The sequence below is a fragment of the Silene latifolia genome, chromosome 11 (assembly GCF_048544455.1).
Source record: "Silene latifolia isolate original U9 population chromosome 11, ASM4854445v1, whole genome shotgun sequence".
Taxonomy (NCBI): Eukaryota; Viridiplantae; Streptophyta; class Magnoliopsida; order Caryophyllales; family Caryophyllaceae; genus Silene; species Silene latifolia.
Window position 1 is genome coordinate 68,710,639 of NC_133536.1, and position 14,488 is coordinate 68,725,126.

The 14,488-nt window shown below is 41.6% G+C and overlaps 1 protein-coding gene across 1 annotated transcript; it reads left to right on the top strand.

Annotated features, from left to right (window-relative positions):
• Positions 1-549: 549 nt before the first annotated feature.
• LOC141613517 (putative methyltransferase PMT18) lies at positions 550-891 on the top strand. Its single transcript, XM_074432256.1, has one exon. It carries the CDS (start codon positions 550-552, stop codon positions 889-891), a length of 342 nt encoding a protein of 113 aa, XP_074288357.1.
• Positions 892-14,488: the final 13,597 nt, after the last annotated feature.

A 14,488-nucleotide genomic window follows, 5' to 3' on the forward strand; every position in this document is an offset into this window, starting at 1 on the left:
ACCACACAGCACCGAAAAAATTGATCTACAAAAGCAAGAAAGACTAAAAAGACTGAAACTTTCTTCACATTTGCTCAATCTGAGTTCAACTCGGATATATATGCTTGTAAAATGAATAAATGAATAATAAATGAGCTAAAGTGTGCAGAAGTTTGAAAGTGAAATAAGTAGTGGTTAATTTGAAAGAGTTTTGCATCGAGTGGTGTTAAAATGGGAAGGTCGGAGCAAGGAGGATCACCGAAACCACATCATTACTTGGAAGCAAAAAAGAAGCGGCTTACATATATATGCGGAGTAAGCGCCTTTGTGCGTGTTGTTCTATGTGTTGGGAGCTTGGCAAAGCAAACCAAATGCGGTCTGATCGGTATCAACATCCGAGGATTGGCGAGGAAAATAAAGGGGTAGGCTGTAAAGTGCGAGAACAAAGCGCGATAATATCAACAAAGAACGGATCTCCGGGACAAACATAGCATTAGACTTTCAAAGCCATCATCGATTAGAGTGAATGAGACTTCATCATTTCTTTGTCGAAGAGTTTGCGACTGTGATATGTCGTATAGCGAGTACACCCCTTGTCAAGATCCGAGAAGAGGTAGGAAGTTCGATAGGTACATGTTGAAGTACAGAGAACGACATTGTCCTAGCAAGGAAGAACAACTGGGATGCCTGATCCAGGCACCCCCAAAATACAAGACTCCATTCAAGTGGCCGCAAAGTAGAGATTATGCTTGGTATGACAATATCCCTCACAAGGAGCTCAGCATTGAAAAGGCGGTCCAAAACTGGATCCAAGTTGAGGGTGACCGCTTTAGGTTTCCTGGAGGCGGTACTATGTTTCCACGTGGTGCTGATGCTTATATTGATGAACTACTCAAAAATTATCACCCCTAAATTATAATTTTGCACAATTATCACCCCTAAATTATGAACTACTCAAAACTACTCAAAACTACTCAAATGTATCGATACTCAGCGAAGTCAGTAAAAAACACACTCTTCCCAAACTACCCTTCTTCACCACACTGCACCTGCCAGTCTCTCGGCTCAGCAGTAACCGCCAGTAACTTAAATGGCACGGGGGTAAGGATGACAACATGTTGCAAAGCGGCGGAAGTGACGATGGCGGAACAGTCCCCGGGATCAGGCGAGAATTGGGTTCCTGTGGTGCCATTGTCTGCGTTGCCTAAAGGAGAATTGGGTTCCTGTGGTGCCATCGACATATATATCTCCAGAAACCGACTGCGGCCCTGAAGCAGCCATCACTACAAAGTAAGCATATTTCAAACCTTAATTACGAAACATCTGCAATCTATATTACCATAAACCCTTACACCAATCTAATCCCCTTTCAAAACAAGTCAATCTTCCAGCTTCAATCACATTAACAAACTTATATAATCAAAGATAAAGCGCAAGAAAGCAGCAAAGATAATACCTAGAATGTTCAAGTATCAATCAATAAGCGAGCTAACAATTGATTCAATAAATTCAACGAATAAAATCGAATTTAGACAGGATAAATACATGATTAACAGATAAGAAAAGAGGAAAATGTGAAATTAGCTGACCTAATTGGGAAATGAGATGAAAATGGAGATGATCGGCGTGAATCGACGGAGAAAACCCTAGAAATTGGGGAAGAACGGAGTTCACCGGAGGAGCTCGGTTGAAGAAATGAATTGAGTAAATGAACTTAAAATGTGTGCGTTAGTTAATTAGAATTATATAGGGGACACGTGGCAACATCTGGTGTGTCTCTAATTTTTAGATCCAATGGTTTAGAAGGTGTCCAGCCGCCTCACCCTAAGAAGGGTGCCTCACATGATTCAATCTCTATATATATATATATATATATATATATACTTAAAAGAGGAACTTTTGAAGCGATTTCATTGGCTATTGTTTTAGTTGAATAAATTATGAGCCAACTAATTTCTTTAATAAAATATTCTCTAATTCCTTATCAAATTAGCTCAGTTTTTGTGTATAATAATTATACTAATTAAAAGACTAAATTTTTTAATAGAAATTTTCACGTATATATACTCCCCTAATGTGTTTCCCTTCCCTGTCATGTTTTTTGTAACCTAATTAATTATTTTTATGCATCCTCTCCCTAATGATTTTATGGTTTTTTTGTAACATAATTATGTATTCCTAATGTATAATGTAAATTTGATGTTTTTATTTATTTAAGTATAATTTTTTTTAATTAAGTTTCTTTTCTATGCAGTCTAATGTTAGAGTTATGAGGAAAGATTAAGCAACATTACCTACGAAAAATTGATCTAGTAACGTAAGATTTACACCTCTATAGCAATGGATGATGCAGTTTTACCTACCATTATTGCTTTATATTAATATACTGATACATAACGTTAGAATTAATACGGAATTGTATGGAAGTTTCTTATTTGTAAAAATTTGCAATTACATGGTGAGACATTGTGTATGACATATGTTGTCTCCCTTTGTATTTCTTTTCTTTAATTGTTGATTATTTATTCCTAATGTATGTTTAAATTTCTAATGATATACTGTATAAATACTTTGTAATGTTTCATGAGACTTTTTCTGTTTGCCATCATTTTCGTTGGTGTGAGTTGTACGTTATGTCTCTGTTCCCTCAATTATTAGTAAGTTCATTTAAAGTATAAAAATTATTAATTTTTTTTTATTGAGGTATAATTTTTGTTTATTGTAAGTTGTTTGATAGAAGCGATTGCAACAAAATTCTTCTCTTCTAAATTTAAATAGAAGAAGATAGTACAAGATTATATTTCTATAAAGTTTATGGAAATATTAAAATTTTGCTAAAAAATTGGAGACAATTAATGCTATAAGTTGTGCTAATTGTGGGAGTAATGGGTGACGGTTGGTGAGTGGTGAGTACTGAGATGTGATGGCTTTGGCACGAGGTGGTCTTGGAAGCATAGCCGATGTCTAGGCGTGGTGTGGTAGTATGTATATGCACGATAGCATGAAAATCCTAACGTAGTGTATGGCGCGGAGTACTTGGGATTTTGGGGAAGAAGGAGCTGGTAAAACGCAAGGGTTTGCCGGTCCAAGTTTTGCAAACAATTTTTATTGTTTTTACAAATTAAAAAACTAAATAATGAATATAAAAAAATAAAATAATCCAACAAAGATTATAATAGTTCTATTAAATTCTATCAAAAGTAGTTGTAAAAGATATATTTAATCAAATTTTCCAAGCTTAAAAGCCACCCATGCACTAGAACTTTAGAAGTAGAGTTTCTAACAACTTAGCAAAGATTAAAACTCTATCTACATTAAACCGCTTTTATATTCCTAGCTACGAAGTATTATTATTACCAATGACTTAAGTAGTTAAGTGTATGTATATATAGTTTGTCTCATAAAAAATCCATCCTCAATCATAGATGATTCACGCTTATTTGCTCCCCTTGTGTTGAGTTACTTTTTAACTTATGTGCACATGAATTACTCATTTATTTTAATGAAGATAAGATTAAAAATTATTATTATAATTTGTTACAAATAGTTTTAATTATATAAATCTTTAGAGTTGCAGTATCATAATGAGTGTACTTGCGTATCAACTCAAATTTTCTGAATCTAAAGCGTTTGCATTTCGAATCATTAATTACTACCACGATAAAATACTTTAACGGCATTGTTAAGATATAACACGGGCAATACACATTATAAAATCAAGTTATTATCTAAAGCTAAATTAATTAGGTACATATTTTAAATTAAATTTATTAATGTATGAACACGAAAGTCTTCGATTATTGAACGTACTTAGGATTGATCGACCTTAACTTAGCATTATGATACAATTGGGGCATTGCCATGATAAATTCTTGAAAGCCATTGTTACAATAAGACAGGGGCAACACCCTTTTTTTAAAGGTTAACGTCACGATAATTGACACGGCTGTCGCAATCCTATATAAAATAAAACCAACCCGTCTCTATAAAATGTAGTAGAGGCAGTCGGGTATCGAATCCATAGTGTGGACGCGGGCCCACGGGGGCGAAAAGCGAAGCAAGCTTTTCCTCTTGGTTTGTTTGCATTTGTGGAGTCGCCACCAATTTATTGTGGAAAATTGGAAACCGTTCGAATACCTCGTGTCATGTCAAGACACAAAGTAATGACATGAACACTAAGCACTCGTTACCCTTAGCATTCTATGTCTAGAATGACTCTCGTGGATGCCAATGAACACGGATGTTCACAGAGATCTGGAGTAAGGGGTGAGGGTACGTATTAGGAAGCTCTTTTGATCGAACACCTAATCCCGCCTGCCCCGATAGCGGCCTCTACTAATGATTAGGGAAGTTGTCTATACTCGATATGTTGTCGATTTATATGCATGCAATGCAACATCCAATAAATTAATCCTAACATGTGAGAATTAACTAAGTCGGTTAACACGTAATTTAACATATAATTAATGTCGAGGTAGAAACTTAGGTTAATTGCATATGAGAACATACAAACAATACAATAAAAGAAATACAATAAAAAATATGATAAAGAAAAAATTACAATAATTACATCGGATTTAATGATTTATGTCGAAAATACATTTAAAACGGATGGTTTTAGAAAAGAAAGAATAAATGAATAAACGAGTAGATTATGGATGATAATACGACTAATAATTAATTAAATACGTAATTAAAACTAGGTCCAGGCAGAAACGGGAGTTCAGGGACATAAATCAACCGGGAACAGGCGCAGCAGAGCTGCGTCCCTTGGAAGAGGCGCAACAGTCGCTGCGTCTCTTCCTGGGTTGAGTTCTGGCTGTGAAGCCGAAACTGCATCTCGTTAACGTTCATTGGTGAATTTAAAGGTTGATTAATGAATAGTTGACTCGGATGAAAGTGATTAACACATTATTTACATGTGAATGAGGTCATAAAAACGATAAAACATGAATGAAACTAACTAGAATGAATATATACAAGATTGATTATAAGATTATTAACAAATTAAATAAACTAATCAAATTAATTAGGTTAAACAACGAAGAACTAATGATGATGACGATAAACAACAGATGCAAATATACCAAAGATGGATTCCAGAGATTCAATATGGGTAAATTGAATCTCTAAAAAACGAATTGATTTTAATGACGAATACCCGCAAATATGAATTATAAGGGATTTAAGTCGGGATTTAAAAGATGAATTAATTATGAAGAATTATTAATAAATTACAGGTTAAAATTATCATGCTTAAATTATCATGTTAATGAAACAATGAACAATTGAAAACGAAACAAAACAATCGAATTATCAAAAGACAAAGGAAGAAGAAAGGAAGCAGGAACTGCGGCAGCCTCACGAAGAGGCGCAGCAGGTACTGCGTCCCTTTAAAGAGGCGCAACAGTTGCTGCGTCCTTTCTCGACGGCTGTCTTCTGATAATCCGTAAAAAGGGTTTTAAAACGTGGTTTTACAAATCGGTTTTAAGATTACTTTCGACATAAATCTTACAATATTGATTATAAAAATAAAGAACAATAAACAAAAGAAGGATTTACACCCTCAGACTTACATGTTTGACGAAACGAGATGAACTAAGTTAATGTTTAGTGATGCTCGACTCGAATGTACGACGAAAGTGCCCTCTAGGAGGAAAACGAATAAGATTGATTAGTGTTGATTGATGTGGAGTTGGTCAAATTGGTCGGTCATGCAAAACGAGGCTGGTACTCATAAAGATCCGAGCTTACGTGGTCGAAAGTTCAAGCACGTAGACGCCAAAAAGTAAGAACGTGGTCTAGAATGCAAAGGGAGAAGAGAAGGGCGGACACTCGCGTGAGAAATATGTGAGACCGAAGGTCTCTATTTATACTAATCACACGGAAGAAATTAGGGTTTTCGGAGAAACTTTGGAAGTGAATCTCGAAAAGATACGAAAAATACGCAGAAAAGGGCTGAGGAAGAGGCGCAGCAAGCACTGTGTCCCTTGGAAGAGGCGCACCACTTGCTGCGTCCTTTCCTCAGTGGTTTCTTCCTGCGGAAGAAAGATTTCCGCGTTTCTATTATGGAATAGCGGATTAATCTCGTTTCCTTAATATTTTGTGTGAATATTACGGGAGATATTTTACCAAAGATCAAAAGATTGGAAAATATGGAATAGAAATATCCGGAACATTCCAAAACATTCTGACTCGGCATTTAGAAAATGAAGACGGTTTTTCTGACCCGGACTCCAAATGTACTCTAATTACTGCCAGAACGACCGTATCGGCACGTAGATCACAATTAAGAGGTAGACACAAGTATTTGAGCGATCACTTGACGATAAACTTACGAACTGTCACAAATCGTTCCGTATACCAAACATGTGGCCCAATCATCACCGGGTGGCTTGCGGGAGGTGCAGAAATGAGGTATCTACAGAGCCCCCACTTTGACTGAGGCTTTGACAAGGCGAAAGTCAAAGTATAGCCATCAGGTCAATCGAAGATTACAACCTGACGACTATGGCGACGCGAGGCGGCTCAAGGGGTCTGAGCCAAAGACCTGTCGTCGGGAACATTTTAGAGTCTGTCGACTATCGGGGAGGTTCGTTTAAAGTCCATTAGACTACGTAAGGAGGCTCGTCAGCCATCAGAGACCATACCTGAAATTCCTTGAAACTCCAGGGGAAACAAAACGCAATATAGGGAGGAGGCAGCAGGACGTAGTCAGGAACTGCTGGGAGAAATCTGCTTGGGTCGGCTTCAAACAAACTTCGGAAGAGCTTGGGGTCGATGTTAATATCCATGTCTCGAGAAGGACGATTGCCTGTCCGTGAACTCTCACTGGGGGAACATAATCGGGAACTGATCTTCACGTCTCGAGAGGGAATGTCTGTCCGTGTACTCTCGCTGGGGGAACATAATAGAGGCGTGTCGAAACACCTGTCAGAGAATATTCGCTCGTTGTGACAAACAAGGTCTTCGTAAAAATATGGCGACAATTTGCTGTTGGCTTGGAAATACGGGTCCGGGTGAAGAATAAATGTCAAACGGACCAAATATGCGATATGACATCGAGGAGGAGGCGCACCAAAGATGGGCCCACAAAATAACGAACTTATAACGAATCTTCGAAAATTCATATGGAGGGAAACTGAGGAAGAGGCGCAGCAAGAGCTGCGTTCCTTGGAAGAGGCGCAGCACCTGCTGCGTCTTTTCCTGGGCGTGGCATTCCTGAGTAAAAACCCGATGAAACTGAGGTTTTGTTTCATAATTTCGAAATATAATTCTCTAATTTCTCTCTCAAATTCCAATCATTTGTCGTCAAAATTTGATCAAAAACTTGCGTTTGCCATGACTAATCGAGGTATGTGTATTATTTTTGCATTAATCTTCTACAATTGATCAAATTGGACCGACAAATTAAAGTTTTCAACCCTAATTATGTCGAAAATTTGGGGCTTTTCCCCCAAATGATTTTGCCTTGTAAAATTGACCTTGTAAATGGCTAATTGGTAGTATAAGAATCATAACCATGTATTTGTTTCGAATTTTCGTTGAGTTTTGAGCATTTGAGTGAAATTGAGACGGTCTCACAGCTAAACCGTAAATCGCTTCGAAAATAGCCTTAGGATTACCCATTTGTGACGAAACTTGATATTTGGTATCCTTGTATGATGGGTAAACTTCCTATCATCTCGGAATTTTGATTTGTGATGGCTTTTTCAGGACACTTTTCTAGGGCATAATCGCCGTTATAACGAAATGCTGTCGAAATTCCGACTCGAACCCATGACTAGGCTTCAACTTAGGCTTGACTTGACCCAAATTACCACATGAGCGGTCGGGTTTATGGGAAAATGGCCAAAGATGGTGAGAAAAGAGCGATTTCGGAGCCCCGAAAACTCGAAAATCCCCTAATTAAGGCTTGTCGTCACTTGACGCGGCCTAAATTCACTTTAATTCTGCAGGTGATGAGGCTTCTACGTCAGGGAGAGCTCCCATGGACGTGGATACCGCTATTGACCCTTCTTGTTCGCTTGACGAGGCATTAGAGCAGGCTTTTACCGCCGCGGTGACGGCAGCTGAGGACGAGGTTCTTGAGGAGGAGGTTCTTGAGGAGGAGGAGGTTCCGAGACAGGCCAATGTTGGGCGGGGTGGTTGCCAGCTAAGGGGATCACCTGCGTGGGCTGAGACTTGGGACTACAGGCACCTACTTTAGGCTGCGGAGGGTCACCTGTCCTACAGGACGGTGAAGAGCTTGGTAAATCGAATTTATCACTCTTCATTCATCTTCTTTCATTTCATTTTGTTATTCCTTTTCTTCTTCATTCAAGCTAAAGATAGCTTTTGTTTCGAATCCAAATAGGAGGCCGGGAACATCAGATCGTTCTCGGGCTACACGACGGCGATGGGGTTCTACGAGAGGCTGTCGGCTGAGGAGCGAGCCATCATCGATCAGGGAGCGTTCGGTGCTTTGGTGCAGGCTTGGAGGGATATCACGAGGCGGAAGCTTCGGGCTAACCTCAGCCTGGTCCGAGCTTTCTTGGACCGGTTTTGGGACACGACCTCCACATTTCACATGCCTTTTGGTGAGGTGGGGGTCACGTTGGAGGATTACGGCATGATTTCTGGTTTGCCGTGTGGGACTGAGGTGGTGGAGTGGCCGGAGATAGCCAGGAGGGTAGACTCGGCTGAGGCTAGGAGATTGATCGGCTGGAACTTGATGCCGAAGGTTGCTGCGGTACCCGGATTGGTGCCTAGTTCTTACGTCCGGGATTGTTTTGCGGGGAAGACCCCGGCGTCGGTGGTGATCGAGGGGAGGGAAATGGTTCCTCCTCCCTGTACTGCAGAGCATAGAGTCCGTTTGTGGCTCTGGTGGTTCTTGTCTTCGATCTACCTCGGAGACAAGGGAGATAGGCTATCGACGAAGCTCCTTCCCTTTCTTTCTGACCTGAGCGACCTAGGCAGTTGGGACTGGGTCACTGCTGGTTTTGCGGTCCTCATTCGCTTTATGAGGGCCATGGTTCGTCCGGAGTTGATGGAGTAGGAGACTTCTCCTGCTGCTGTTGGCCCTGGACTGTTGTTGGAGGTATGAACCTTCATTTCATTTCATGAAAGATCATTTCCTTTTCTTATCAAATCACGAAAGATCGTTATTGACTATCTTGTTTTACAGGCGTGGGTGTACACCTAATTTTCGGGCCTCGCGCCCAAGAGGACGGAGCCGGTGGAGAGGGCTTATCCCATTGTGAGGGATTGGGTGATGTGCCGTACGAGGAGCCGACGTTCCTTTCACGACGTCTGTCGACGGGAGGTGAACGCTCTTCAGTTGGACGACGTGAGTATTTCACCTTGCGTTGTTTGTCTTTCTTTCTTACCTTTTAGAACTGATCATAAGAATGACCCTTCGTTTGCTTTTCCTAGTGGGTGCCCAAGCTTTGGGTGGACTACGCTGGCGCTCCTCCCTTTGTGGCTGAGGTCCTTCGACCTAGGAGCTCGAGCCTGTTGCTGCTTAGGACGTCGATGGGTCCTGTGTGGTACTTGGGCGAGCGTTTGGCTCGTCAGTGCTCTCGGGATGTCTTGACGGTTCCCATCGATCCTCCTCGGACGATGTTTAGGGAGCCTTTCGAGGGCGAGAGGAGGGCGACACTGGCGGGCGTTGGTGGTGACACCCTCCTTCTTCCGGCGAGGACTACTCGGCGTTCCTCTCGAAGGTCAAGGCGTCGGCGGTCGTGGTAAGTGTGTTACTCTTACTTTTGATCATTTTGAGAACACGATGAATGATCATCGGTTAATGGAAATCATTTAACTTTGCAGGAGGTCGAGGCGGCGGGCATCGAGCCCCCAGAGTACCCCGAGACCCTTGAGTACACTGACGCGACGGGGATGACGACGATCTTCGAGCTTCGCGACTTTGATGCAGCGGTGATAGATGTTGGTCTAGACGAGTGGCAGCATCTGATTCGGAGGGTGAGTCTCCTGACTTGTATAATTTTGTGTAAGAACACATTTTCTTGAGTTTGTCCAATCGTTTAAGAATCTCTTCTTTTGAAATGCAGGTTGCGCCATCCCGGTTCGTGGCTTTATGGAGGGTAGCCAACCGGCTGCGAGCTACTGCCGTCGAGGCACTTGCTGGCGGCCGAGGACGTCAGGTATGAACCTTCCGTTTACTTCATTGTCGAATTTTCTAACTTTCCTTATGTTTGAAATGATTGACATGAGCCAATTCTTGTTGTTTGCAGAGGGAGCGTGAGCTAGAGCGAGAGCTTACCCAGTCCCGGGAGGAGACAGCTCGTCTGCTGAGGGAGCTCGAGGTCCGCGATGCCGAGGTTGCTGCTCTCGAGGCGAGAGTTGCTGAGCTAGGCGGCGACCAGCAGTAGTTTGCTTGTTGTTTTTTGTCTTTGGCTGTATTTTGCACATTTTGTAAATTTTTTAGGACCTACATTTTGGACATTCGGACTTTGTTTTGGGGCTCGAGCCCCCAGTTTGGTGTACATATCCCCTCTTGGTTGTATATATGATGGCCTGAGTGCCTTTGCTGCTGGGTTGCTTTGTTTGTACCTGCAGGTTAGCTTTGAACAGGTTTGGTAGATGACGGTTTATGCCGTCATGCTGCCGAAATTTACACAGAAATCACATAGAACATACATTTGTACACATGGACTAAATTAGTGCAAAACAAAAAAAGCAAAAAATTTGCCGGAAATGACCGGACGGTAGGGAGGGCTACCCCCTAAAAAAAAGAAAAAATAGAAACATATAAGTTTGAAATGTAATGTGGAACGGGAGTGAAATGATTCCCCAAAAAGAAAATTAAAAAGAAATATATAAGTTTGAAAATGAATAAATTAAATTGGTGAAATGATTCCCCAAAAGAAAATAAAAAAAGAAATGGATAAGTGTGCTAAGATGACGAAAATGTCGATATCGCCTCGAAATGCGTGTCCGTGGAATTAGAAAACATGAACCATGGCAATTTGACGGATTTACCAAAATAATAACCCGTATGAATAGGAAATTATTATTTGAGGAATTAGGAAAGATCCAACGCGGAAAAACACAGAAGGAAGGCTGAAGAAGAGGCGCAGCAAGAGCTGCGTCCCTTTGAAGAGGCGCAGCAGGTGCTGCGCCTGTTCCCCAGTGTATCCGTCCTGACGGATTTTAGGAAACAGCTTTTAGTATAAATAGAGACGTCGAGGGAGGTTTTATTCACATAATTCTTCCGTCTTTCCTTCGTCTTATTACATAAAAGCTCTCAAAATAAGCATACATCATGAATACTCTCGAAATTCACCTAAAGGAGTGGACAAATGAGTTCTCCAATGTGGAGAAACACGACATGGGTGCTTATAATTTTGGATCACTTTTGAGCTTGAAGTTGGTCAAGGTGGTCAAACCGTTCTTAGATGCTTGTCTTGATTATTGGGACCCGAATTATCACGTATTTGCCTTCCCCGGAGGCGACATTTGCCCATTTCCCGAAGAAATTGCTGCGATTGGTGGTTGGGACCCGGTGTAACACCCCCTCATACCAAGGTGCCTTACCAGGACCACCCTACCATGAAAGTGTGTTACCATCTCGGTTGCCCGAGGTTAGTACATACCAAAAGCGTCTGAACCGAGCACATTTATTAAAGTACTGTAAAGCATAAAGTTACAACATCCCAAATCCAAATACTGGTTTAACAAAATACAACTCCAAAGTTTAACAATAAAAGAAATCCAATCTAAGACTCAGACGGTGATGCTATGACTGGTGATGGCGATACTCCCAAGACAGTCCCCAAGCTCACACTAGCAATACCTGTCAAGCCTGCTCACCATCCCCGCATGGATCACCGCAGATTCCACAAACAACACGGGGTTAGTATTACTTAAACATTATGACAAACAAACGGAAAAATCAACTGATCATCGCCAATTCCCAATCCTCCATTCTCACACAGTAACCGACTACACACTGAAGTGTGTAGCCCTGCCAGATTACCCATCGCAACAGGTAATCCTCGCCGCCAGTGGGTGACCGCAACCGATCCCACCTAATCCAACTCCTCAACGAGCAACAACAATCCCTGTCCCTTAATGTGCACATCCCCTCCCGTGGCGGGTTCCACGGAGGGCGAACTAGGGTGTGAAGCCACTCCCTCAAGTGACTCCACCACAATCACAATCACATGATATCACAGCCATCTCAACACCCTCACACCAACATCGTCACAACAATCTCCATACTCCGATGATCAACAGATAACAATAATCACAACAAACATGTCTTACAAGAACAGTAAACTGAGTAGGAAACCCTACCTTAGAAATCTACAGTGGGAAAGAACTTGAACACTCAGAAAGGCTCCTCTACGAAGTCTTCTCCTATAACATAATCATATCACACAATTACACATTGCACAACCCCACAGTAACCCCAACGAATACAAATAACGTAGAATAAAACTTACCAACAGTAGGATGAGGATTTGTACGCAAGGACTCCAAAGGTTTCACAAACAACAAGGCTATGGGATGATTAGGGAGTGATTAGGGAGAGATTAGGGTTAACGTAGAAATGATGAAGTTGAAATGATGTTTTGAAAACTGACGCGGGATATAAAATAATCTTAAACACTCCCTTATCAAACCGTCAAAATAATACTCGCCAGACCGAATACTCGGTCGAGTAAAGTTATACTCGACCGAGTATCCTCTACTCGGTCGAGTATTCACTATACTCGGCCGAGTATTCACTGGCCGAACCAAAACAACTCACAACAACAGCACTACTCGACCGAGTAGGCTCTACTCGGTCGAGTAGTCGCCAAAGAAAATCCGTAGTGTTACAATCTTCCCCCCTTAAAAAGAACTTCGTCCCGAAGTTCACACTCTACTATAAAACAAAGCACAACACTACACCACAAGACTATACTAACCACATATAACAACACCAAGGAACTATACAAGTCACCACAAAAGTCATTACCTCGACTCAAAGCGAAACAACAAACAAAACAAAACACGACCGCGACCATCTCCTACCCCCCTAAAAAGACAACGGTTACTCGATCGAGTGCCCAAACCTACTCGATCGAGTAAGAGGCTACTCGATCGAGTGCCCAACATACTCGATCGAGTACCTCGACTCCAGAACACAAACAGACCTTCTGACCACTAACATACTCGATCGAGTAGCCAGGCTACTCGATCGAGTGACCCCCTACTCGATCGAGTACCCCTAATTACTCGATCGAGTACCCTAAAACTCGATTCTGGTCGCAAAATCGTCAAATACCCACCCGATCAAGTCAGTCCCACTCGATCGAGTCATGCTAACTCGAATATGCTACCCGCATGCTATGACATATTCTAACATGTAAAACAACTTATAAACACGATATCATTTCATAATTATGCATACCATGCTACTCAACTGCTCATGCGATTAACAAACAATTATATCATGTTATTAATGCCACATAGTAATCACTCAACATGCTTCTCATTCCACACAGTTCTATATATATATGTATATTTCCTCAATTTCATTCATATTCTCATCTTCTACTTCAAACACCCAACATTTACAACACACCTCATCACATCCACACACAAGCGAACAAACAACACATACGACTTAACAGATATTCCCCCCATGTGACCGGTTCAAAATTGTAGGGCGAGTTCGCAACTTTAGGACGTCTCCCAAGCCTTTGCATTAGCTCCTAAAACTTTTACCCCGGGTTCATTTTAATTGACTCCCCATATTCATTGGGTTCATTGGTTACAGGTTTCAGGATCGTCGCGTTGATACCCTTTTGTAACACCCCCATACTCCAAGCGCCTTACCAGGACCATCCAGGTATAAGGACGTTACCATCTCGGTTACCCGAGGCAATGATAATCAAATAAACAATGAAGAAACAACATTTAAATAGAATTACTTAGTAAAAGGTTACAATCTCGAAACCAAAACCAAAAGTACAATTACATGTTCTCAAACTGACTGTTACTGATCTAACTGAAATGTTATGGAAATACTAAGCTACAGCGGAAGACTTCTATCATCAGATCGTGGCAATCCCAGCTATCCCAGTACTCATGTCAAACCTGCTCAATATCTGCTCACCATCCCCGAATGGATCACCGCAGGTTTTAAAAACATTAACCGGTCGATTACTATTTACACAAGTGATATAATCAACAATACAAGAACCAACACAACTCAAACAATCATACACGATCAAGCACTCCACTCCATCTCGTCACCGATCGTCCCATTTGGACCAGCCCGCCCGATGGGGGACCGCGGCCGTTCCCACCTAAGCCCCGCTCATCATACCGAGCGATAACCCTGTCCCATTAATGTGCACATCCCCTTCCGTGGCGGGTTCCACGAAGGGCGAAACTAGGGCGTGAAGCCACTCCCGCAAGTGACTCCACTCAGCCGAGAACGCATCTCGAGAACCACAGACAAACAGTCACAATCACAATCACAACATCGTCTAAATCAACCAATTATACTAATTAC